Source organism: Centroberyx affinis, unplaced genomic scaffold (genome assembly GCF_046629955.1).
Source record: "Centroberyx affinis isolate AG114_WGS23_722 - 3 ecotype Tasmania unplaced genomic scaffold, CSIRO-AGI_Caff_v1 ptg000043l_1, whole genome shotgun sequence".
NCBI lineage: Eukaryota > Metazoa > Chordata > Actinopteri > Beryciformes > Berycidae > Centroberyx > Centroberyx affinis.
Window position 1 is genome coordinate 235,506 of NW_027278756.1, and position 27,709 is coordinate 263,214.

Consider the following 27,709-nt stretch of genomic DNA (forward strand, 5'->3'; position numbering starts at 1 on the left):
AAATGTGATATCTCAGAAACCACTGATCCAATTTCTACAAAACTTTGAAGGATGATTCATTTTCTCACTGTGTTCTGGCGTTTAAAAACATTACACTGATTGGCCTGATGTGGCCGTTTTAATTAATTTCTAACTTCGGAAGGTCATGACTGCTACACCACCAGTCTGGTTTGGATGAAACTTGGAGAAATGATGCATCTGGTTACTGACTGGCTCAATGGGGGCCCGCACCCTTTGAGGGGGACGGCGTGTTTACTTGTTTTCTTCTGTAGTGAGTCAGCACAGTATGCTGCCCAGTCATTCCTTATCTGCAGTAAAGCTTTCTGTGTGTACTCTGCTTCCTCTGACTGCCTCCCGCAGGCATTTGATCCCTGCTAGATTTTCGGTTCTCCTGATTTCCCTCTCTCCCTCACTTTCTCTCTCTCTCTCTCTCTCTCTCTCTCTCCCTCTCACACACAGATGCCCTCATACTCGCACATGTGCACGCACACACATAGGCACATACTATCACTGATGGAAATCTCTTCAAAGTTAATGAGGTGTTGCATGGTACTGTAAACAGTTCACTTCTGCCCCTGCGGCCCAATGCCACCATGGCCGCATTTCACCCCCATACCTCCAAACAAGAAGTTGGTGAGTGATGGTACAGCCACAGACAACTGCAGACAGGACCTGCATGGGGATGTTGCAACATGTGCCGTGTACCCACATCCTTAACTGTGTGACAAGTATGTTGCACAACCAGGAGGTACTGCAGCCCAACATCTGATTTTTATATTAGCAATCAGCACATATCGTAATAAGCCTATAATTTGCAAGTCAGCTTCTTCAAAACACAGACGAGTTTACAATATCACTTCAAAGAGGATAGAGAACAGACAGGTACAGCAACAACAAAAATATTATCGATGCCAAATACAGTACAAAAAATAAACAGAAAGTGAGTGAGTGTGTGGGTGTGTGTGTGTGTGAGTGTGAGAGACAGAGAGAGAGAGAGAGACAGAGACAGAGACAGGGAAGGCAGAGCAGACTAATGCCACACAGAACAATTTGTTCAAAGCAATAACAGTATTCCATGCATTCATTTTATTGGCCTTGCTGAAGGATCTGTACTTGCATGGAGAATTCTGTTCTTAAACTGGTTGTGGAACTAACCTGGTTTTGGGTTGGCACATGTAAAGCCATAACTCTGTTAGAATAACCGTATAAACTCATACTCTGACTATGAGAAAGCAGATTAAGTTGCCTGACTTACTCCCATATTAAACGGTTACTGTGGCATGGAAACATATTACTGCTTTCACTTTCGGTTTATGCCATGTGCAAAATCAGACTTGCACAGGGTTACGGGTACATTTTGATGTCAATGAAAAACATGGTGAAAAGCAGTACTGGCTATTACTAAACATTTTAACCTGAACTTAAAGACCTTAACCAGAGTATGGCCAACAGCCAAGGTTACTCCCTGCATGTAAACGGAGCCACTAAGAGAAACTAGCTCTGGAAGTTACTCCCACTATTCATTAATCAGACTGGTCATACAGGCCTATTAGTGAGACAGCTACAGAGGTTGTAATGTACACATATACAACTGTATTATCCCTGCTTTCACTTCCACCCAGCCCAATCTAAATTGGTCTGGATCCTTAGTGTGCAGGTGCAGTGGGGGGATATGAGGCTCCGCTAAATTGAAGGTTAGCCCTGTTTGTTTTGAAGTTCCCACTGGGATAGAATTCCCCCCCTGCCAGCACTCCTTGCTGTATACACACACAGACAGACACACACACACACACACACACACACACACACATACAGCAGCACCAAGAGCGGGTGCCAACAGTGGATGTTTGTGAGAAAGAAAGAAAAAAGAGATACAGTATACAGACAGACAAATGGATCTACTGATAGTGATCTGCGTGCATACAATGAGCATGTCTTCCCTGTATGTTAAGAGAGAAGTAAGTGTGTGAGTGTGTGTGCTGTGCGTGTGTTTACACACAGCGCTCCGTAAAACAGAGCTAAAATTAGAGATGTTGATGATGGCTCGGGTGTGTGTGTGGCCACAAGCTTGGAGCAGGGAGGTGACATTTCAACACAACTGGAAACATCCAATAAAGAGTCGGTGAAAAGGGAAATAAGGCCTCACAGACTGGCAGGGGGCGGGATCTCAGCTACCTGTCAATCACTGTTCTGTTCAACTTAACCCCTTAGGTGTTGGTGGAGCAGGTAGTTTCAATATTATATTATATGACATACAAAGTAAGTTATGAAACACAAAATAAAGTTGCACACTTAAATAAAAAAAGGCTATACAAATGTTGTTATTAGATGTTAAAAATTTAAATAACAGGCACAATAATGGATGAGATACATCTGTTTGTCTGATTCCTTGGCACATTGCAGGGTTTCTCTGGGTGTCGAGTGCATTACTGATAGATCTTCCACTGCGTGGGTTCAAATCATACCTTATGCCATAATGTCACATTTCTTTCGCCTGTTCTTCCTGTTGATTTACATTGTGCAATAACTGATGTGTGTGCAGGACTTTTCCACACAACAGCATGGGTTGGAGAAATAAGATTAGAGGAGATAATAAGAATGTGTAAAAGCAAATTCCTGGCATTCCTTGGAAAACGGAAATAAAACTGATTGAACTGGATACTTTTAACTTTTTAAGATTAGGCTATAACCTCTTGAAGAAATTGCATTAAATTAACCAATTTACCAGTACCACACTTTTTTCCCCCCAAAGATCAGGCTATACATTTTTGAGGAACAGATCACCAGCATATTAACGGTCACAGTAAATAGACGGTCAAAGCCTTTTTGCACAAAGCAACTCTAGGTGAAAATGACAGTTGGCCGTTGCAGCTGTAGCTCAGTTGAGAAAAATCAGCAAAATCACTTGATGACCAAGCAGGTTGCACTGCTTTGAGCCATCTGAAAAATCCATAAAAATGTGAAGGAGGAACTTCCCATTCTCCTAAAAAAAAGCATTTTAAATAGTATTCTTCTACTCTGTAACTAGATTACTGAAGTTGTAGAGTCGTCTCTGTGTTGGGTGACTATTTGCAGCCGAGGCCCCTTCTCTTGTGAAGCACAGCTGCCTTACAGGTTTTATTTAAAACATTGTCAGGATGCCTTTGACGCAATATCATTTCTCACCCTGGCAGACAGTATCTCTTCTGTTCTTAAGTCATATCTCACTCTAAGGTTCACCCCATTATTTCTGCTCCTTAAGTCTCTGCTCTCCTGCTTCTTCTCTGCAGTTGAGCCATGTGACAATAAAAAAAAAGATATTTTTTTCTTCCACAGCTGAACTTTTGACCCCGTCTTACATAAGAGTGTTTGGTTTCTTAAATGTGAGAAAGGGGGTAGTGTTATGAAGAAGAGGCGCCCTCATTTAGATCCATAGAAACTAATTTCCTCCTCAGAACGGGGTTAGAGAATACAGTCTCTTGTTGCAGTGTGGTACCAGCGGCAAACAAAAAAGGGGCGCAAAGCGTGGTAGAACAAACAGGACCGGGGATCAGACGGGTGAAGAGGCGCCTTATTTGGGCACCAACTTTCCCGGGACGTTCCGGGGTAAACAATAGTCCAGTGTTTCCCTGTGGTAATGAGAGGAGGTAAACGAGAGGCAGAGGGAGAGATGGAAAAATTAGGAGAGAGAGAGAGAGAGATGTAAAGAAATTTCAAAGAACTGTAGATTACAACTACCTTTTAACTGTGCCAGCAGTTCCAGGGCATTTCCCCTCTCCTGTGAATCTTCACTTATTGCAAGGTAAAAATACAGTGTAACTGCATCCTCAAAATGCAGATTTATGATGTCTTTTGCAACAGCCTGGAAGAGCGGAATATTCCTCTCTAAACAACTTACAAAAAAAAAGCATAATTTGAGGGTATTCTACAAAAAAAAAAAGTGCAGCAACATCATATTCAACGGTACGCAAATGACAACCATTACACAAGCACAAAAACGGAAAGTAGATTAGCATTCAGACTCCTCTCATGTTAAATTATGTGCTTGGCTGATGTGTAATGGGAGGGGATGTGTTTTGCTCCTAGCCAGCAGCAACATTAACCCAAATACGTCTTCAGGTGGCGACTGAGGCCCTCAGCCGGGGAGGAGGCAGTGTTCAGACAAAGGAAGTTGCAAGCTCATAAATAAATGTTTCCTTTCCTCCGTCACTGATGAAGATGACACAGCTTGTCTGATGAGGCGCTGGAACATCAGAATGGATTCAATTATTCCACGGACATCAGTACAGATCACTTCGCTTCATCTCGTTCCCACGAGTTGTCCCTTCAGATAGTTCTCTTTTATCTGTGCTGCGTGTGACAGGTTTGATGTGCATCCTCTGCTGCGTTTCAATTGATGTGATGTGTTAATTGTAGCCAACTAATACTGCAGTTTTTGTTCTGGTGTCAAGACAATGGAGAGGCTTGTATCCCTCTGCACCTGTCCTTCATATTTCATCTTCAACTTTCATCTGCAGCTATGATTATTTATTAGCATCATTCAAAGCACACCTGTGTGATGACTGAGCTCTATCAATGTGTTTTTCTAGTATCAGTAACTGTTTGATGCAATTCCTTTTCCGTTTTCACTCAATAAAATTTGATTCACAATTTAACCAAACCAAAAAAACATTCTCTTGAGCATCGTTACATCCATGGCCCAATGTTGAAACTTGCCAGGTATACATTACTGCCACCTAATACCTAAATGACCAAAATCAAAAGGCTAGTCTCCCTCTATCTGCTTCGTAGTTGAATGAAGACAAATTTCTGTCCATATGTTAGAAATCCACAGAGAGCTGAAGCTCCAGCTCTCCAGCTACTGCATTTCAGCCCAACACCTAGCCTTAATCCTTCTTCATATTCAGTGATAACCCCAGTATGTCCAGCATAGATCAAAGTAGACCACCTATCCACGTTTTAGAATCAGTGGTGCCAATAACGTGCAGACTGGAGGTTCAGTTTCCACAATGTATTTGAATATGTGTGGATGTCTTCAGTCAGTCTTCACTGGCCCGGCTTACTGAAGCTTTGGGCTCTACAAAAAAAAAAAAAAAAAAAAATGCGGGAGAAGAGCTGATGTCTGATCGTCACGTGTTGCTGTCATTCCTTCCATTCAGCCCACACGCTCAGCTCAGTGCTGTGAGTCACTCCACCAACATATAGAGGAACAAGACCTGATTGTTGAGCCAAACATCAGACTGACCGCTGCCCCCACTGCAGACCGTCACATAAAGACTCTCTGGGGAGTGGAGATACAGACTCGGATAAGAAACCGCAGTCCCAAGACTGAAATGTTTTACATGGATTAAGGAAGTGAAGAGTTTTGTTCCAAAATGGAATGTCCATCATTAGAAATTAAGTGACAGACTTAAAAAAAAAAATTGCACAAAAAATTTAATTATGGTACAACTTAAAGGGTAGTAGGCCCAACTTAAGTCCTTGGTTGGCAAAATGATAACACCTTTTTTCACCAAAATCAACATATAACCATTGTGCAACAAATTCTTTGAAAGAGGATAGTCGTTGTGCAACAGACTCCTTGAAAGAGGATACTCACGTCTCTCCCTTACTCACACACTTTATCAGTGTTTTATTTTGTTTAGTGCTATATAAACCACTAATGGTGAACTATAAATCCATACAAATTCCACCTAATGACCACAAATCCTGTGTTACACAACACTGAGAACATTGGTTTCCACAGAATCTAACCAGAGAACTGGTGCTAACGGCAGCCAACTGGCCCGTCAGCCAAATGCTAACTAGGATGACACCCAGAATAGAGTAAAATACAGTGCATTAGACAGCACTTAGGCTTTTGACGAGGATATATCCTCTGTGGAAAATCAATGATAGGAAAGTGTGGGGCCCATTTCAAATACACAGAACACATTTTAGATTTCAAGGGTGAATCGATTGGAATAGGAAAGTAATGGCCATTCAGGCGCTTCATTATTTACCTCCAACAACCACGAGAAATAATGTGAATATCACTCTGAACACTGTGGGAGTGTGTCAGCGCTGTAGTGTTTGTGTGAGTGTGTGTGTGGCAAGTCTTTAGCAGGCTGTTGTGTGCCTCTGTGCCTCTCTCATCTACCAATGCAGAGATGATGGGGTGGGTGTTGGGAGCTTTCAGCCTTTGATCAGTGATTCATATCCACTGATGATCCAAAGTTCGGCGGGTCTGAATCTGATTATTCTAACATGTTTAGTTTGAAGCCAGGTGAAAAGTCCCTGTCTTTAAAACCGCAACACATGAATCACAACACACCCACATGCAGCCCGGTCCAAAAATCACTTAGAAAGATATATCAGAAACATTTCACTGACAAACATTTTCGGTGTATTCACCAACCGCACCGTTCAACTCTCACTAGTTAAATACAGGCCAAGGTGCTTTCTCAACTTCTCCAGCTGACATTGATGAAGCAGAATATGGACAATAACACCGAGCCTAACCTCGCCCCTAGATGCTTGCAACCCGGCTGGCAGGCAGTGTGTGACTGGGCTGTCTGGGCCACAAGGTCAGCATCACTCATATTGATCCACACACACACACACACTTCTGCAGGCAAACCGATACACATGAAGTCACACACACACACACACACACACCCACACACAGACACGTCTCCAGAGTCCGAGCCCTCAGCCTGAATCTGTGCCAACACAATGCAGCACTGCAGACATGGGTGTGGCTGCACTCAATGGGCCTTTTCATCAATATTTCCAAATGTGATGCTGATACGCTGGGCCAAAACTTGGAAATGAAATATGCATGTGAAACGTCTTAAGAAGCAGCACTCTCCAACTTGCAACTAGAATGTTTCTCATTACTAATGTCATTAGGGTTCGATTCTTAAATTTGGTAGTACCATCTGTTACTGCATAAATAAGGTCCAGCTGATGAATCTATATGGATCCACAGTTATAAACCTGGGTGTTATGACCATCAAGGTTATACAGAGGCAGTTGGACAAAGGTCTGTAGAAAACCATCCGTCTTTTTTTCATAACAGATACACTCTTTGCTTTTAAAACAGAGCTTACACTGAAAAACTGTGAATGGCCTAGGCTAATGCTAACTAATTTTAGCTGTGTCCTTCAGCCTATAATGCCCTAAAGACCTTCAACTTCACCAACACACACCCATGGGTGAAAGCTTGGACAGTGTCACAAGAGACACTAAACCAGGACATATTAACAAAGAAGGAAAGGGCCTTCCATCACATGAAATATGACAACAGTGCTGATTACTTTTCCAGATAAGCCACACAGCCAGGAGTCAGAACAAGGGAGGGGGCGGGTGGCGGTGGCCGGTGGGTGTCTTTATGTCAGCTCAGAGTGACATAGTGACACCAAAATATCTGGTTTTGAAAGGGCGTACTGGCTGGCACCAGATTTTACAAGCCTCCATGCTCTGATGATGTAATAGCACGTACAGTAAAGTACAATCCCTTTACATTGCCGATTTCCACTCAAAATGTTTTCTTTAATGAATGGGTGGGGATAACGTCATGTTCCAAGTGTGGCTCCGGACTTCAGAGAGGGGATAAATTAGGTTAGAGTCACTTGGTCACATGCTAATGCTTTTACTGGTCACCATGATTGATTTGTAGATGAAACTCAAAACCTAGGAAAACAGGATTTAGATCTAAATCTACATAGTCCTATCCAATAATGGCACTGTGGATTCTCTGTGACAGGGGTTTTTCAAGTGTGAGACAGTGGGCCTCCGTTCAGAAAACATTGCGATAACCGCAGCCCAGTTCTTGGCCTGGCTAGGACGAGGTATTTCATCTGCAATCCAAAACCACTTGGGCTGCGGCTGACGAGCTTTTTCACTGCAACACAACATGCACAAAATGTTTAAAAGAGCCAAAGCAAGCACACATATGCATGCATGCATATGAGCACACACACGCTCACAAACAAATGCAGACAGGCACACAAGCACACACACACACACAAAATCAAATACCAGAGAAAATAATGCAATTAATTGGGACAGATTCGGGTGCATTCCAATCACCAGTGGGCTTTGATGAAGACGGAGAGCTGAGTGACCTGAGTCAATTTGCCTCCCTGTATAGGATGTGTTTGACAAGCACTAAGTAAATGTGCTCAGCCATTAGGAAAACAGGCCTATCTTTTAGTGCAAACACTAATCCCACTCACTCTCCAAGCCTGTGTCAATATGGAATTTCTCAATGCCAGCGAGTTGCTTGGATGACCTGCTGCAGCTTAGACTGTATTACCGAGAGTCTGTGCAAGTAAGAGGAGGAGAATTCTGTAATATAACCGGCAGCCAACAGCAAAAATCAGAGCAAATAATTGGTAAAAATTGCAATGTGAAATGACCACATGCTGAAGATAGCTCATTGTTGGGTAAATAGGAAAAGGAACCATTTCTCCCCAAATACAAACACATGATCCAGTTGTTTTTGACCAATTATTCCCTTCAACTACACATTTTGTAGGATTTGCTTTAAATGTTCATGACAACAACAACATCTGCACTCAATCTTTTTGCTAGAAAGAAACATGTCCCTAATATATAGTGCTAAACGTTAACCAAGTCTAAACAAACTCCCAGTGCGGCAGTAAATTACTTTTATTATGCAAAGTTTTCAAAACATGAAAAGTGCAATGAGTACGATCTGTTGGAGAAGAGGGGTCATACTTGAATAAGATAACTTAGGGCAATTGTAGCATGAAGAACAAGGCAGATCCATATAAAAACTCCTACACTGTACATACCCCACTGATTTGTATATGGAGTTGTCTCTTCCTGAGTGTGGAGGTGTGCAAAGAGGAATCACAGGGAGGATTTATGGAGTGGTGACAGATTTCTAGGCTAGTGGAGAAACCTTAATCCAACTCCTTGCATTTCTCACTCTGTGCATGTGAGTAACTGTGTGAGTGCAAGCAGCAGCCCATCCATTTAGCACAGCTTAATACAGTGAAAAGGGAGTGAGCAGAGGATTGCCTATGTTTGAGTATCATCACCTATGTGGAGATTGAATGCGATTTCATTCACAATAAATCATAACATACACCAAACACTCAGCCCACAGATAAACTTTATTATTTCCTATGTGAAATATCACCGTCTCAGTAGATAGCCCACGCAGGCAGAGAGAGAGTATGATTTAAGCTGCCTTCAACACAAAAAAACAAGAGGGGCTCAGTATAAGGCGGGAAAAGGAAAAGCAGTCCAGACACCAGCGGAAAGAGAGGAAATGCGGGAGGCGCAGAAAGGAGCTTCCCAAATCTGGCGGCCATACAGTGAAATGGAATGTAATAGTGAGGGGGAGTGAGGGGTGGGGACGCAATGTCCTGGAAAACATGGAGTCACGTCCCAATTCACAGTGTGCAGAGGCAGAGAAAGTCAGGAAATAACAAGAACTGAAAGGGGTGATGTGACCAGCTACACCTGTTTAAAGCCACACACTCACACATTCATTCAAAATGCAATTTGAAAGAGACTACTTCAACTCATTTCTTTCCTCTGAGTGACTGAATCAATGCCTGTGCTCTTAAGACATCATCTCAAACCCACAGTAGACATGTAGTTTACTTTAAGTCTTCCAATGGGCTGTAAAGGCTTCATGAAAATGTCTTTGGAAGTAATAAGACTTTGTTTTCATTTCTCACACTCCAATGCGAGGCTGTAACATGATCTCACTGTCCTTTAGCATAAAGAATCTCATTATTCTCCGAAACGCTGAAAAAATGCAAAACACTACAAGGAAAAACGTTCAGAAAAAAAAAAAAAAAAAAGGTTCACGTGGAAGATGAAAAGAAAGCCGTTCGACCCTTCACATGGGCCGTGTCAGAAAAATGGCTACAGGCGATACAGTACAGGACAGAGAGGATTACTCAGCCGCAGAAATGTAAACCTAGCTCTCTTCAAGTATTTATAAGGCCAAAAGTCCCGCTTATGCTAACAGTGCAAAGCTATTGCTAATTGTTATTATAGATCAGTCACTGCTGGCTGAGGCTGGGCCGGGCCTCGGCTTTCCCAGTTTCTCAAGTTAACGCACGAACCTAACTGCACACTGAAGGATGATGTTACTGCACAAGTAAAAAGAAGAAGGATGTGCTGCAGGTTAGGTTAGGGCAGTACAGGTTGTGCTGAAGCTTTGCAGAGAATTAGCTGGACGACTGATGCTTTTCAACAGATGTGTTGATATAAACTCTTAAAATGTCACATGCTTGTGTTCATGCTGTTCATAACAAAATATTTGGAGAGTATGTTCCACCGGTGATAGGGAACAGCGGGTTATCGAGTTAAAATTCATGTGAGAAGAACGTGGGGTGAATTTTCAGGGCGTCCAACTGTGGCAGTGGAAAGATTTCCTCTGTTGTGTTTCCATGCCGTTTAAATGGCCTTAAGCATGAAAGAATCGGGTCCTTTAGCATACCATTGAAATTCACAGATTTCTTGGCATTCTTCCATGATTCATGAGATCTCTGTGATCTTCCAAGAAATCTTATTCCATGTTACGTGTGCTGGATCTTACGTGTATTATTGATCGACAGCCGGCGTTTGCCTTGTGTAAATAAGTTTGTAAATGTCTGCCTCAACTTTTTCGTGAGCTCAGCCTGAGAATGAATGTCCACTTCAGTCTGGCCTGATATCAAACGCCACTACAGCCAGAAACTTTCTATCAATAAATCCAAGCTGTGTACCGAACACTGTCAGCACTGTTTGAGCTGCAGCTGCTAATGCACTTAGTAATGGAAATAATCAATTCATTTATCTATTCAGCTAAGCAATATAAGAAAGCAACAAATAAAAATCCCCTATGAGGCTCCAGAATTTGCCATATGGATTCAAGGAGACCTGCATTCCTCCATTAGAGCTGCATTTGTTTTCTGCAGGACATGATGGAGGAAGACCGCCTGGCTGTCCTGATTCTGTTTGTCCTCTTTTTTCGCCCTCTCTTGCTCTATGAGATGTTTTACCCTCCTGTCCTCCACACATAAACCTTACTATCATGTTCTTCCCATTCCCTTCATGCGAGCCTATATTTATCAAGCAAATACCCTTAGTTAGACTCACACTACCTCTGGTCATACTGAAGCTGCTGCCACTCTATACTCTATAATACCTTTGGAAATGAACAGCGTAGAAAGCTCTCTCTTGTTATTGTTCTTGACAAAATGCATGCACCCAGTGAGGTATATAAGCTTCTATGTCCCCCATTCACCTCCATATTCTGCTGACAAATGAATCTCTCCTGGATGTTTTGTATGTGTATGTGCGTTGGATACTACAGCATGTGTGCTGTGACCTCCTCCCTGTCATTAGCCAACACTCTGGGCATATCGGTAAAGCTCCCTCCACTTAGCCAGCCATGTTGAGGAAAAGCCGGAACAGGTGGTCTTATCAGCAACACGCCCATATGTAGGCCACATGTCAAGCATTAGCTGGCCAACACTAGGCTGACGTTCAGTTTGAACTGGGCTACGCTGAGGCAAGACAATGTTGTCAGAGGCCAGGTGAGGCGAGTGACTTAGCACAATCACTACACTAAAGCTAACCCACATGGTCACGGCAGAAAGGAGGCCAATCCAATTAGTTTGATCTGAGACACAAACAGTGGGACTCTGTCCAATCCCGTGCCAATCCTAGAATATCCGTCACCTCCAAGTCTTCTCTCTTCAACTACACAGGTCTGGTTAGGAGTTACCTGCCCAATGTAGACACATAATGCCATCTTTTCTGGCTTCAAAGACTCCAACAATCCAAATAAACTGCAAAGGAAAATGCTAGGTTATGCCCTGGTTGGATTTAAGTGGGTAATTAACTAATCCAAAAAGCCTGGTTGCACCACGGTTTGACCTCAACACACTTCAATGTTGTGTTAACTGAGCTGTTAGCAAATGACCTCACTCCCTTCTCAACAGAGTCCTATTTTTGAGCAGCAACACAGGGCTATTTGTTGGCCATTTCATTACTTCTAATGTTGGCAAATGTAAGGAGAAAGAGGCAGGGGGCACTGGTGGTGAAAGAGACCACACTTCAACCAGACAGCCTGGGTTCAAGCCCTGTGTCGCCCATTTGTAGGGCAGTTTCTTTGATGTTTTACACTTATTTCACTCACTTTCAGCAGCGCAGATGTTTGGTGGCTACAGAGACCATCCTTCAACCGGCCATTTGGCAAGCAAAAAGAGAATTTCCCCAACGCGACTGATAAAAGCGTAACAGTTTTATTTTTCTTATAGCATTTGCAAATAGGCTTAGAAAAAGGAGCGAACAAGCGAAGCGATTGGTGCAAACAATAAGCAACCTGAGGAGGGATAAGCTTAACACGTTCGGTCTTTTATAAGCCTACTTGCAAATGCTATAGGAAAAATAAAGATGTGATTACATTTTCAGCAAACACAGTGTGCGGTTACATCATTTCTTCATCATTTTCATTTCATTTCTTTTGTATTCCTGCGACCAACCAGCACCTGATTACAAGAGGCTGTGCACACGGGCGTCTTGACTAGTCAAAAGTATGACATTATTAGCATAGCGACCAAACTAAGACTAATATGGGCTAAGTATAAAACATCAAAGGGCAACGCCATGCAGAGCATAAGTCATAAGTCTAATCTCTTTATTCTGTCATGGTCCTTTTCCGCTTTACGCCTAAGGCCAAGGTTTACTGAATGGAAGCAGTGATGTCTGGTGCACAGCGGAGATACGGGCCGTTAAAGGCTTTACGGTGGGAGGGAACCACTCGCAAAACGCACCGCAGTGCCTCTTCAGAGCCATTGTTGGGGACAGTTAATGAGTCAGTCCCAATCCCGCAGGCAACATTCCCAGAGGAACAAACGCTTTATTCTTAGCATGGCGGTGACACTTGTCTTCTTACTGGGACGGGCCAGTGGAGGGCAGGTCGGATGGACGGTAGCTATTGGCTAACGGAGTGAGGGGAATGGAGAAAGAAAGAGAGAGAACCAGGAAGAAGATAAGGACACTTGACATCCTTTTCTCTTCCTGCTGTGATAACATTACATGGATACGAAAGTTGCTATCTAATCTCCCTGAAAAGTTTTGGTGTCCATCCTTGTCTGAGCCAAAACAGATGATCCCCTGCCGTTTAGAGACAAGCTTAAATCTAAACCAACTTTCTTCAACCCGACGCCAGAAAAACCAAGACAAACTACAGGAAAATGTATAGAGAAGCACGCGGCCTGCTGGGATGTTCTTTCCATGAGCGACTTACTCCAGGGTGACGTCCCTCATGTTCTCGAATCCCAGCCTGCTCCTTTCCAGATGTGTGCGCTTTCACACTATAGGCTTTAATTCACACACACACACACACACACACACACACATCTGGACATATGGGGAGAGCAGAACGACTACAAACCACACCACCACCAGATGTGTGTGAACCTCACAGCACAAAGGTCACCTCCGTGGATTTATATAACTTAAGTGTGGAGCAGAGGGTGTGCTTTCAACATTTATGTAACAGACTTTATTGATACTCAAAATCACGAGGATGGAAAATCGGTCGGGGGAAAGGCCTGCGTGTTGAAAAGCAGGGAAGGAGGTGGTTTTGGATTGTAACCGGTTTCTATTTGTCTTTCTATTTGTCTGATTTTCCATTTACTTTCAGTGTTTTAGGAGAAATAGGCTATAGACAAATAATCTAACTGAACAAGCTAGCCCCAGTTTTTAGGCCCTTTACAGCCCACAATTTTTTATTCAAATTTGACATTACAGCAGAGAAAAAAGAAGAGAGCTTTTAGGAATGTTTTGAGGTCGCTTTCTCCTGCCACTCCTACAGAAGGAGAGTAAAGGGGAGGGAGGGGGCATGACTGAGCATCCACAGAGGGGTTTTAAAACAAGTCCTGCACATCCGCTCCTTCACACAGTCAGGACAGGAGAGAGTTGCTGAGGGAGGGCGGACGGGGGAAAGCTGCATCTAGCCAGCTGCAGACTGACAAAGTCAAGGCCGCAGAGGGGAGGGCGGATAGTGTGTGTGTGTTTGTGTCTCTGTGTCTCTGCATGTCATCTAGGAGAAACAGGAGATGCAAAACAGAGATTTCAATATAACTTGCTTTCCCATCACATTTGAGACAAAGCACAGCTGAACATAAACCATTCAGCCTTTCCATTATGAAACATAAACTCTAAAAAAGTGAAGCAAAGCCATTAACGACACAGATGCACTCCAGAGTAACTTCCCCTTACTTAAAGACTCCCTAACAGACAGCAAGCACACTGTAGAGAGAGCCGGCACACTGTCTCTTATTCTATGCAGCAAAGAATGAAGTCCTGTCTGTCCAGCTTTGTTCTGTCTGACACACTGGTGAAGGTGCAGGTGTAGCCAGGGCAGTAGGGCAGCTGGCGGAGTCTGACAGCAGGTGCTGACTGTGCTGTGTGTGTGTGTGTGTGTGTGTTGCTGACAAGGCATCTGCAAACTCTTGCATGCCCCAGCATAAATAAAGAGCCTGTGAGGGGACACAAACACAGGCACATTGTTAGGCCACCAGTGGCTACAGCATCTGTGACTGACTACTGACTAGCTGGCTCACTGGCACTGCAGCGAGAAACACGAGACACAGTGGCCAAGGCTACAGATCCTGTAAAAAACAAATAAAAATGTGTCCTCAGCTACAGTAAAAATCTGCTGACAAAATATAGACTCTTTGTGACAGGCTTGGTTACCCTTGTGGACAACCATGCATGCCAATTCATGCAGCCTTGACATCAAAAAGCCTCCATCACCAGCACTGAGCACTACTACAGTGTGTGAACTAAGGACCAAAACACAGGATGCTGGGATAAAGTCTGATCAAAGTCCTGTAAATCTGGACCTTTGCCTCCTTTGACTTGATGCAAGAAGACACACAACGCAAAGCACACACAACTAATCACAAATCACTCTGACCCCTTTGAGCCCTACACTGCCATGGCTCAACCAAATCTCTCTGTAACCCTTGACCTCAAGCTGTTCCATCCATTGTAAGAAGCCGTATCAACACTTCCCTCCGATTAGTAATTTTTTATTTTGTTGAGACAGGTTGACAAAGGGGGAACAGTATGTACTCTACTTGGTTCTTGTGAAGCCTCCCTATTTTTGCCAAGCAGTGGTACCAGTCTTCATGTATACAGTGTCTCAGAAAAAAAAACAGCTTGGCACCATAGTGGTGAGATAAAGTTAGCGAAAAGAAACAGGAGCTGTTGGCGTTCTTCATCTCATGGCTGAGCAAAAAGAAGTTAGTTACAACAATCATGTTAGAAAGATTGCAGCTGCTGCTTGTTGCTTGCATCATTGAAAACTTTAAAATCCCAAATAACCCACTCCCACTGGAACTATTTTAAATTTTCTATAGAAATATGTGACAGATTACACAACAGATTTTTTTAACTTCTAAAGCCCAGTCTTCACTGACATACCCAAAATACATCTATATGCAGAATAATTATATTTTTGACTCAACTAACAACAAAATGAACAGAAAGTTAAACTGATTCCAGGTTGATTTTCTCTTGTCTCATTTGTGACATCTGCCATGTTTTCACCACAGCAGCTTTGTCACAGCTCTCATAACAGAGATGCTGGAAGGTCAAGAGACTCCAGCAGTATCACACAAAGTAGAACAATCATTGTAATCTCTAATATCTGTTCCACTGACTAATTACACCCAGCTAAGTGGAGGCATTTAGAACAGGCCAACATCGATCTGCTTATCATCTCTTCTTTTATTGCAGCTATAGTACCATGGAGGGTGAATAAAACACTTAATGTCACTCATTTGCTTCCTGAGGTGGATTTGTGCGAGTCTGAGCGATGACCATGATGAGGCTGGAAGAGAGGAGGAAGGACACCAGACTCAGGAAGCAGTCCTGGTGATGCCTATCTCTATTCTTTCATAATCAAAAGGTAACTGAATCTTCTATCAACCTGGTAGATAAAGGCTAGGCAACTGCAAGAACAGAAACATTTAGAAGCATCACACACATAGATAATTCACTTTTTGGTGTACCCACTTTCCCTCAACCTTGTCAACTTCTACTTCAGTTAGTGATTTCCTACATTTCCCAGAATGACTTTCCACAACCCCCAGAGGACGGGCGTGAACATGTTGCTTTCAATCAACGACGTATGGTCGACGTATGGGTATATAAATATAGCTATATAAATATAGCTAGCCACTGAGTTCATGAACATTGGGCCATATCCAAGATCACAGTTGCGCCCCTTACTCAAAATGCAATATGTCATGTGGCTGCATTGTATTATGGTCTACTGAGGCTAATATTGGTGGAGAAATTGGTTTGGAGCTTCTATGATTGGATTGGTAGAGCAACCCACCTTTCTATAGGTTGAGATATTTCAACCAATAGGAGGAAGCTTCCAAGAAAACCACAGTTTTATCAAGTGACTTATAGTTCCAGATCTCTCTGAACAGGACTTGAGTCTTCAGCAACATATGGGCCTGGGCTGGATCATCTGGGACATCCTGAACAATAAACAGACAACTCTAAACACATGGCCAGCCATTACACACCCAGCATACCATGGTGAGTACAGTACTTGCGCAGAAACTACTGTAACTGTATTCTTCAACTACGCCACTAAACTCAGGTTGCTACACAAACAATACTGTGGTACACAGTGCTTGTGGAATAGCTGCTGTGTATTCTTAGTCCAAAACTTTTGTTACTTCACTCAAACTACAGTACAGTAAGCATACTATGGCACTTGAGACTTGCACCTTGCCCTTTACTTAACCAGGTTCAGCCTATAGGCCCAGCCCATTGTGTAAGCACTCACACTGGCCAGTACTGCACTCTTTCCCCTAGTTTCACATCACCTCCACCTCTACAAACACATGGCACTTTGATTTTTTTCACTAAACAGAGGGACGCACCGGTGCTCAGTCGTTCCCGTTTCCCTCTCATCCCGTCTTTTTTTACAGAGACGAGGAAAAACAACCACTTTCAGAGCACAGTAAATCTCGGTTGACCCCGCCCAGTTGGGGGAGATCCCGTAATACACACTAATCCGACTCAGTATTAGGGGGACTCTGGGGAGATGGTATTAAAATGTGCAACTGTGTGTGTGTGTGTGTGTGTGTGTGCTGAGGTAGCGGTGAAGGAGATGCTGAGAGGTGAAACTGCTGACCTGGGCTGACTCACACTGGGAGTGTTTCTGTTGGCCGGGAACACTGGGGAGCACAACAGGAGCTCCAGCACTCACTGGGCCAACAAGGCCTGCAGCTCCATCACATGCACAAATTGTGAATACTTGCAGAAAAATGTATGTAATCCAACTAGTAATTGAACTCATCAGTGTTTCTCCAGATAGGTCACACATTGAGAAAGAACTACAGGCCCCAATCAAATTTGTTGAGGAGAGTGTGAAATTAAAGGCTACTTATTTATTTTTACTTAATTTCAACTGAAGATAAGAAGTCCTCATCCATACAAAAGAGTACAATTAACCAGGGCCTATGATGTCTGACCTATTGCCTTATGGTCTAGTCTGCCGCCATACTGTATCCCCCGAGTAACACTAGCTTTTACTGAAGTGTCATTACTGACAGAGGGAACAAGGCAGACAGGCAATAGATCTTCATGAGAGCTAATGGATGTCTGACTTTTCTGAGGGCACCTCGGCATACAAAGGTGGGCGGTGTGTGTGTGTGTGTGTGTGTGTGTGTGTGTGTGTGTGTGTGTGCACAAGCTTACATGTCCGTGCATGAGTCTATTCATTTGTCTGTGTGTGTGTGTATGCGTGTGTGTGTGTGTGTGCATGGAAGTGTGTTTGCATATCCTTCGATGGCAGCAGTAGCAGTGCTTTGCCTTGCAGTGCAGGAGCCTTGAAGTGGCCCACTGACCCTGCAACACACACACACACACACACACACACACTCACACAGCTGCTCCTACACTAATACCCTGTGACAACTCCTTGGTCTTCGAAAGCAGATACTGATGATGCACCGACGGAGAGAGCAGCGTTAAGTAACCCCATACTCCGTCTCTTGACCCGGGGGAGTACAGGAGACAGCTGAGCTCATATTAAGCTGTCACTTCTCTCACATGTAAAAACAAATGAGTGTGCTTCCTGTGCGCAGGCTTTGTTTTCGTCAGTTTCAACAATTACAGTAAGTTGGGCCAGGTGTCTCTGGTACCAGTTTTTTCCTGTATTGCTGCCATGAAAAGACCCAAATCCAAAATCTGAATTCCATTTGTTTGATTCCCACTAATCCTCCATATAAAATGCGATTCACTTTTCAGTTTCACAACGTATCCTTCAGTTTATGTACTACATCTTGCACCTTCGTACCAACTTACAACACACAACCCCCCAACTGTGCTTTCAATCACTCTTAAATGTGAGGCTAACACCTGAAAACCAAAAGTCTTGACAGGCTGACATCTGGATTCAAAGCCTGAGCGGTAGTTAAATGCTAGAAGAGGGTTCTTAATAACTGGCTAGAACTAGAAAACTAAAAAAAAAAGTATACCATCAACCCTTATCTCAAAACTTTGCCCAGCCTTTCTCTACAGAGCACCAGCCGGGGAACATTTCTTCACATATCAATCTGTCAAGGCTGTTTGCTTTGTGTAGAAATGTCACATATAAGTAAAAATAGAGGATGAGGCAGACTATTACATTGCGTTGGGCAACATCGGCCGCCATCTCTCAGAGAGAGAGCATACACCGTTTCCTGTCCTACAGGCTGTCATTACTGATGAGCACTGCTGGACAAATAGGTCGCAAACAGAGAAAGAAAAACCAAGTGCAGCATAAAGCATATGGGCTGCAACAGTAATGCTGTACTTGTAGCTTTCCTTCATATCCATTTTTCATGCATGGCTGTACAGCTAATTGTGCAGAAGATTAAAACAACTCTAGGCACTTTAGCTGCCTAAAGTTGCCGGCCATTTTTCGTCATTAATATACAAATTTATGCAGCAAGTACTCTACTACTCCACTGTTCTTGAGTTACTGTGTCCACAAGAATGTGTCTACAGACAGACAGACAGACAGACAGAGATGGATGCCACCACGACAACATACCATGTACTATGGTGGCGGAACATAAAAGCTACCTAAACAAGTTCAAAAGGTCATTCAAAAACATCAACTTCCAGTAAGCTATGTATGTAGTTAGAGGAATTTCGGGGGTTAATGCCAAGTTCAGCCATATCTGGCACAAGCCTGTAAACAATGTCAGGAATGATGGACAGCAGATAAGTGCTAGACAAACAGTAGGGGAAGTATTTGTCATATTTCACATGCACTTGCATACATCTTCATTCTGGAGTCATTTTAGGCCCGAAGGAAGATAATAATAGGAGAAGGTGAGAACAGGTAGAATCTATTTCCCTCTTTAACTTAAACCCCAAAACAATCTTGTTATAAGCATAACCCAGAAGTGATCTGTAACATCCATAAGTCCATTAAATAAAACACAAAAATTCACCCTGCACAACCTAAAAGCATTAGCTCATGGTGCTTAACTAACACCATAACATGTCCTTGTCCTCACTATCATGTCTTCAGTGTATGTAGTCATCGCCATCAAACTGAGTTTCATTAATTTGAGCACTTGAGTGACAGGGCTTGTCAGGATCTTAACAGCCAACTACCGCTGTTGGCAGCTCTCCAACAAGACTAAAACGTCTTGTAAGTGAAATCTTCCATCAAGAGTTAACACACTGTCTCTCTGCATGCCTTGGGCCTTGGGGCGAGTTTGCATTGCAACTGACAGTCATTGGAAAAGATCTGTCTGCTCTGCTTCGCTACAGTATTTCTATTTTTTGCCTGAGGGTGATGGGTCAACACCGCCTTTGTCTTTGATATCATCATGTTCTGAATGATGAACTGTGCTGGCGACCACTGGCTGGGCAGGAAAGGGAATAAGCTGCACCTCTTAATAACTTAACACTGAAGTGCCACTGAGCAAGACACTGAACCCCCAACTTCTCTAGTGGAGTGGCTGAGTTGCCAACAGTAAAAGACTGATGGTACTGCAGCTCCCAGGTGTGAATGTGTGTGAAAAAACGCAAGCATACTTAGCAAACCTTCCATGGATAAGTCAAGGTTTACAGAGTATTATATTTCTAGCATAGTTTTGTGATATGCCAATCCTAAAGTTAACACCTTCTATGTTTTATCTCGCAACTTCCTCTCATAAATGAAAAAAAATCCTTGAGAGAGGAATCCAGACACACGTAATACCAATAAATCAAACCTGTCACAACTCCACAATGCTACAACGTACTTATGAACTTTAAAAAGTCTGATATTAGTTTTCTTGGCTTTTGGCCAAGATTCCTCTCCAACCATTTATTAGCCTCCCAAAAACAAGTTTTCAGCTAGACTATGCTTGTTTGTCTGCATAGCCTGTGGCCCTAAAATGTGATAATTGTGATAAGGGGTGCTGCAAGGAATTCTGGGCCCCCTGACATGTGACACTGGGCCCCCCACCTTGATGACTTTTACTTTGTACACCATCACCTCCACCAGCTTGTTGACCCTTTAAAATAGCCCTCCGATAACAGCAGCTGGTGCATGAAATAAGCTATAAAACTAGCCACTTGTATGAGGACTGTAGGTGAAGGTTGCTCCCTCAGAAGTCAATGGCTGCTGTGAAGTTAGCGAGCCTGCTAATGCAACAAAGGAGATGTGACAGAGAAGCCTTTCATACAACCAAACAGTAGCCATACAAGCACCATTAAAATGGACTAATGGGCAATCGAATTCAATCCCGCACAACCTACTCAAAGAAAGCAATGCAGATCAATACTGTAGCAGATATAGCTGATGTAGGGTAATCTTTCAGGTCTTTTCATGGTACCTTCTGTCCTTTCTTTGAGCCAGCAGAAGCAAGATCCTTGAAGCCAATGGCCCATGTCAGAGTGGTCAAGTTTAAATTAAATGCTCTTCACACTGAGGTGAGAGGACATTAACTCCAGTAGGGGTCAATACTGTTTACTGCCAGTTGCACTGAACTTCATGGCAATGGCAAAATGCTGGGATGAAGTATAACTAGAAACAATACAAAAATGTTCTGAAAAAACATATGCATATTCTATGTAATGTGTTTCAATGGCAAAGACAAATGGACTGCATTTAAATGGACTGCATTTTATACAAATTTATTCATAGCACATTGAATAAATGCCAACTCTCTTTCCTGTGTGGCACTTGTACTTAACTGAATAAAGAGCTATGAGGAAATGAAGATGGAGTATTGGTATGAGGTAATGTTGGCTGCCGTTCCCCTCCTCCTCATCTCTTTCTTTCTCTCAGCAGTAGCCTAACCCCAGCTCAAGTCTTGGCATCAATCACCAACAGGCAGATACGCAATCTTACTGTGCAAACAATTAAAGGCTGCTCCTCTGCACTCAAAGCCACTCAGTCGTGTTGCTGTGTTGGAGATTAACCCACTGTGCTTACACATTAACTGTAGTGACACACCAATGCATAGCATTCCTGGGAAGTAATAAAATACAGTGTGGGGCTACCCGTTGGAAAGATTGTTGTCATGCTAGTGACTTTTGAACTTGGCTTTGAACCTCACATTTTCAGCTTGGCATTGATGCTAAGAACATAAACATAAGCTAAGCAGAATTTTAGACCGATATGTAAGGGGAGAACTTTAAGTTGACGACCAAATGTCTACAAAATGAATTAGAGTGTGGATTGATATTCTGTTATTGGAAAACATAAAAAGCCAACAGCAGCTCTGGGAGACTGGCCATAAACTCAAAATAGCCTAAACTGGTAATAATGAACACATTTATCTGGTTGAGTTTTTTCCTCCTTGAACAACAGTAGCGCCTCTCTGAATTCCCCCAGGACAAGGAATGCCAGAGGGCATGTCTCTGAGCAATTCCCTGTGCGATGTAACTGAAACAATTGTAAACAGCCTGCGGTCAGGTGACGTGACAGTGAGCAGTAATCCTTCTAAAATATGACAACGCTGTCAACAATCTTCATCCGGTGTTTGCCGTCATGACTGGCTGCATTGTGCCTATACAGTTGAGTTGGGTGTTGTGTAATGTTCAGGAATTTAGGTGATCTGAAGACAAATGAGAAAAAAATGCGGCTGTGAACTTCTGAAACCCTCTGACTGGCCTGCATTAGAGTGACAAGTCCCAGGAGAAGAAGAAGAATATGAATGGAATGTCTTGGGAGATATGAAAACATAACCCTTTTCCTTCACAACTTTTGCTTGGGCTTCTAGAAGCTCCCCCCCTTCTACCTTGAAAGTGCTTAAAAAAAAAAAAAAAAAACTTTCCACAGTGCAGACAGAAAAAAAATGGCAGTAATCACAAAAACAACAAGAATGTCCAACTGTAACCACTGATAGGCCACTGTGTACTTGAAGAGAGAAAGCTCCTCTGTGCACTACATAATCCCCACACAGCTGGATTGAAACTGTAATAAAGCTCTGTATGGGGCAGGCACAACTCAGGGCCAGCCATGGAGACAGCTGTGGCCAAGCGCTGTTGCATAACTAATGTTACAAGCCGGCCGCACACAGCAACTCACACTATCACAACAACCCCACTAGCATAAGGTAGCAGTAGTCTGTCTATATAGGCAAACTAGAGACGATGCCGACAGATGAAGTGTATACTTTACACATCAGCACAGACTCATTGGTGTTATGTGAATGGTTACAAATGGCATACGGCTCTTCTTATGCAGCCAAATTGGTTAAAACAATGTGAACCAGGCAGCATTCTTGGCAGACCTTATAAGAGCGCATTCACAACAACAATCTGAAATTTTGTGCAGCATATTACTTCTCACTCAAACTTGCTTACCTCTAGCACTGGCCCTGCCCCCAAGATGATCTGCTCAACTCCACTGGCAAATCCCTTCTGGCTGAGAGCGGTCAGGTGATGAATGAGAAAGTTTGTGCTCTGAGTCTTCCCAGAGCCGCTCTCCCCAGAAATAACGATGCACTGATTCCTCCGCCTCTGCAGCATGGCATGGTAAGCCACATCCGCCACCGCGTAAATATGTGGCTCTACCTCTCCCAGCGCATGATTGTCATACATCTTCACATACTTGGGGTTGTAGATGGGCAGGAACTTGAAAGGATTAATGACGATGAGGATGCTTCCCACATAGGTGTAGATCCTTTCCTGGCGGAAGCGTGAGCGCAGGTTGTCCAGCAGCGAGCGCTCGTTGAGCTCCGGCAGGCGGCACAGGTCGGCATGGTCGCCCTGCGGTTCGGGCTGGGGCAGCAGGCCGCGTTCCACCATGCACCTGCGCTCCTCGGTGACCCGCAGCCACATCTGGAGGCTGCCCCCGTAGTGGATGGAGCCATCGAGGTTCTTCTGCCGCAGCAGGAAGCGGTAGTCCTCCCCGCCAGACAAGGACCGCTGCTCCAGCGCCACGCGGGGCCAGAGCATCATCCTCTGCACGGGACAGTCGTTGGGGTTGAGGATCCATTCTTCCCCGCCAAACTCCTTCACCTCGGCCAGCACGTAGCATTTGGTGCGGTCCAACAGGAGGCGTTCGATGACACGTTCGATGGCCTCAGCGGCTGTGGTGGTCTTGCGGGCGCTGACCGGGCAGTAGATGGTGCCCTCGGCCAAGGCGCCTGGGTAGATGCGTACAGTGAACTCGGAGTTCTCGAAGCGCTGCCGCCGGCCCAGGGTGCCCATGCCACCAATGCCGCCACCGCCATCACGAGCACTCATGGCGGAGCAGGAGTTCCCATTAGCAGCACCCGGTACTGGCACGTCCTTCACTGGGCTGGAGGGACCACAGCTTCAAGACATCACCACTGTAAAAGAGAGGGACAGAAAGATGGTAAATACCTTCAACGATCTAAAATTAGAAACATCCCTTGCTCCAGTCTGCACACCACAGAAAACACCTAACCAATAAACCTAAAATAAATCAAAATAACCCCAGAATTTCCAAGCAGGGATGAACAATCATTCTCTACACATTCAGAAACTGCAGCGACAGCACAGATCTACCTACTTTTCCATCCATCGAACACCAAGAATTTCAACACAGCACTGTGCTATCTTTGTCAGACTCTGAAATTTGTCAGATTATGACACAAAGACCCCATGTGTTATTATGTAATCTACTAAAGGGCCAAATTATTTTGTGGGAGCCCAACATGCATACTCATAATGAGTAAGGATAAAGGATAAGTCATCTGGATCTACAGGATTACCATCAACACACGCATACGCACACACATCCACACTCCCGAGAGCACACATAAGCTCACCCCAATGCCAAGACCAGCAGCTGCCATCCTCTTTACTGAATACACAATCACACCATTCACAAGTTCCCCCTTTAATACACAGCAGAGGGCCATCATGGGGTTAGTGTTGGCCACAGAGAGAGAGAGAGAGAGGGGTATTATGACTGAGCTGCTGACAAAAACTCTCTGTCCCAAACCTGATGATAGCAGAGAAATTACTTGGGAGCTACGATGAATTTAATACGCAAGTGAACCAACGAGTGAACCAAACGTATGAGAAGTGAATGCAACAGTTTCAATCTCCATTATACACACATGCAAACATACACTGGGTGCACAAAAACTTGTGACCACTTTTCTAAGCAGTAGTAGCACCCTTTTTGCACAGCCCATGTCTTAAAGGAAAAACCCACCCTCAGATAGTCTTACACTGATGTGTAAGTGTTGTATTTTCCTCTTTGTTGTACCCAGTTTCCCTCAATCTGCCTTGACTACTTCTCCTTCAGTTAGTGATTTCCTACTTTTCCCAGAATGACTTTCGACAACACCCAGAGAAAGGGCGTGAACTTGTACAACTGTGGATTATACATGCAGGTCGAGAGAGCGTGTGAGAGTAACAGCACAGTGAGAGCAAAAGAGCAAAAAATTTTCCAGTCAAGGAAAAGCCAGTGTCGAGCCCCTTATTCAAAACGCAACATCGTGTGGCTGCATTGCATTCTGGTCTATCGAGGCTACTGTCAGTGGAGAAATTAGGTTAAAGGGTATCTCGGCCTCTTCTACGATGGATTTCTCTCTTTATGATTGTTGAACGTCGGTGCAAAATGGCAGCTCTAGAAAGAAGCCCTTGCTCTTTGAGTGATTTAAGGGCTTGACAAACACAACCTGACATTTCAGTTGATGTTATAGAGAATTGAAACAATTTTTGCTATCAAACTCCATTGTAGCTGCGCTGGAAATATGTGGCCAGTTATCCGCAGGGACAACAAAAATACACCACCAAACAAAATGGAGGAAAATGCAAGGTAGATCACCAATAGCTGTTTTTTTTAAACAGTTGTATAGTGTTTAAGGGTGGATTTTTCCTTTGTCTCAAGTTGAAAAAATTCTTTAACTTGTCTCCTCTCATCTATCTACATTTCCCCCCTCTTGGATATAATGGGTGATATCAACAGGAGATCTTTCGTCTGGTCAGCTTATTTCATGGAATGAGCAGGTCGTTTGATTATTCTGTATACTTACCACACACACACACACACACACCTCTACTGGCCCACAGCCAACAAGCTCCAGTGCTACTTGCACAAACAGGATTCAGTGTCTGGTGGCGGTGCCCACTAAGACCTTTATTGTCTGAATTCTAGTAGAACATCTATGCAATGCGATGCAACATAACCCAACACACAACACAACTGCACATGACTGAAGTAGGGAAGCAACCCAGTATACCCGCCTGTCTATTAAAGACTGTTGCCATTCACTTGTTCTTCAGAATTGTATTATGCTGGTAATCCATATTTAAGTAAACAGTCGTGACTGCTAGTAAAACCTGTTTGCAACAACTGTAAGTAAATGCAGTAACAGCTGTAACTCAATCCATTCATCCTCAATCCATAACCCTCCCACCAATAGTCTGTTTAAACTGACACCATAGCAGCATACATTATATAACCCCACACCGTGTAGATTCTATTTTAATGCTTTATTGTTTTTGTTCGTTTTTTACTGTTTAATTGCTTATTTCATATGCAATTTAAGTGCTTATATCATTCTCTTTGTCTTTTCCCCTGCTGAATCCTATTACCTATTTGCTGCTGCAATGACCTAATTTCCCCACAGGGATCATAGAAGTTTTAACTTATCTTAAATATTAGGAATCAATGTATGAAGAGGAAGGCGGAGACCACACATGATACTATGCTCCTGATGAGTATAGACAGAGTAGAGTGTTTGGGCTTCACTTCTTCATATGTTTGATTCTGTCCCACATCTGTCATTGAAGAATGGGATGTATGTTTTTTCTCCTTTGTCAAATTCCAAAACCTGTTCTACTAAAAGCGTGCCATTGACCCCTCTTTCAAATTCCTTCCACAATGCATCTGCTACCAACCAACAGAGATACTTCTCTGTCAAAAACACTGGCCTCTTGTTTTTGTTATTAGTCCTCTCGTTTCTGCTGCCTGCACATAAAAACTGCATGTGGGAGAGCACAGCAGAAAAAAAAAAATGAAAACAGGAAATGGAACAGGGACACATATAGTTGGTGCGCAAAGAGGACTGAAAAGGACTCCAGCTGGGAACTGGTACAATGCTGCACCCCTGCCTGGTCATTTCCTGTCGTCCCATATTCAACCCCCTCCCGCCACGGAGTTGCCTGACCGGCCATGTGTCGCCTCAGCAGCTTTCATATTACCATGTGCCATACAGACACATGCACTCAGTGGCTCTCCCCTTTCCAAATACACACACCCATATTTATTTATTTAGTTGATTTGATAGGGACAATGCAAATTAACATCGTGCCACTTCAAACAAGTCGATGCAACTGATGTCTATTGCTAGTTTCCAACTCCTGTCCCTAGTTAGACTTTTCTTAAGAGAAAAAAGAAAAAAGGAAGAAAATATCAAGGTTACATACAATTATGAAGCATTATTTAAAGAAGGAAAAATGAAAAAACAACAAATAATAAAAGAGTCATTATTGATGAGATGATGCATACAGCTCTGATTGATATGAAACTGATGAAAAAACTGATGAAAAAACACATCATCTCACTCAAATTCACACAAACGCATCACTCCTATTGTAATCGCATATGGCTGCATTCACACAATCATATAGCAGGTATTAACTGACCACTGTGCTCATCTGGACCCCTGTGATGAGTGTGTATGTATGTGTGACTGTATGTGCATGCGCATACTAAAGGTGTGTGCGTGAGTGTGTGTGTGTGTGTGTGTGTGTTTTGAGTGTTGAGCTAGGGCCTGGCGCCTGGAACAGATGGTCAGCTCGCTGCTTAAAGGATAGGGGGGGATTTAGGGTTGTGGCGGCGGCGCTGGGCAGCACAGGGCCGAGCTGGCTGCCGCTCTGTTTACCATCACATGAGGACAATCAACTAATGGCCATCTCCTCCAGAAAAACACCGGGGCTCTTGCCAATCATATTACATCTTCCAATTACAACCATCTCCACTGCTTCCTCCACCATTCTCTTTTGATGGATTTACGCGCAACCGCATTACCCACAGCCTTGGAATGATTCAGGGCGGCATGGGGAAAATTCTGCTCAGATTGGTTCAGTTGGGGGATGGGATGATGTAATGTGAAGGGAGTTGGTCTTACAGGATGGTACTCTAGTGTTGAAGTTCAAAATATCATCGACTGTAAGTAACATCATTCTTTATGTATTGTACACTACCAAGTTTGGACACAGACATTTTTCTTTATTTTTACTATTTTTCACATTTTAT

General features: G+C 43.5%; 1 protein-coding gene across 1 annotated transcript in view; it reads right to left on the reverse strand.

Moving 5' to 3' along the window:
* myo9aa (myosin IXAa) overlaps positions 1 to 27,709 on the reverse strand; it is a 113,111-nt gene that overhangs the window by 64,282 nt on the left and 21,120 nt on the right. The window contains exon 2 of the mRNA XM_071517154.1: positions 22,831 to 23,801. Coding sequence (XP_071373255.1) covers positions 22,831 to 23,715 — 885 coding nt within the window. The 5' untranslated portion in view covers positions 23,716 to 23,801. The remainder of the gene's footprint in view (positions 1 to 22,830; positions 23,802 to 27,709) is intronic.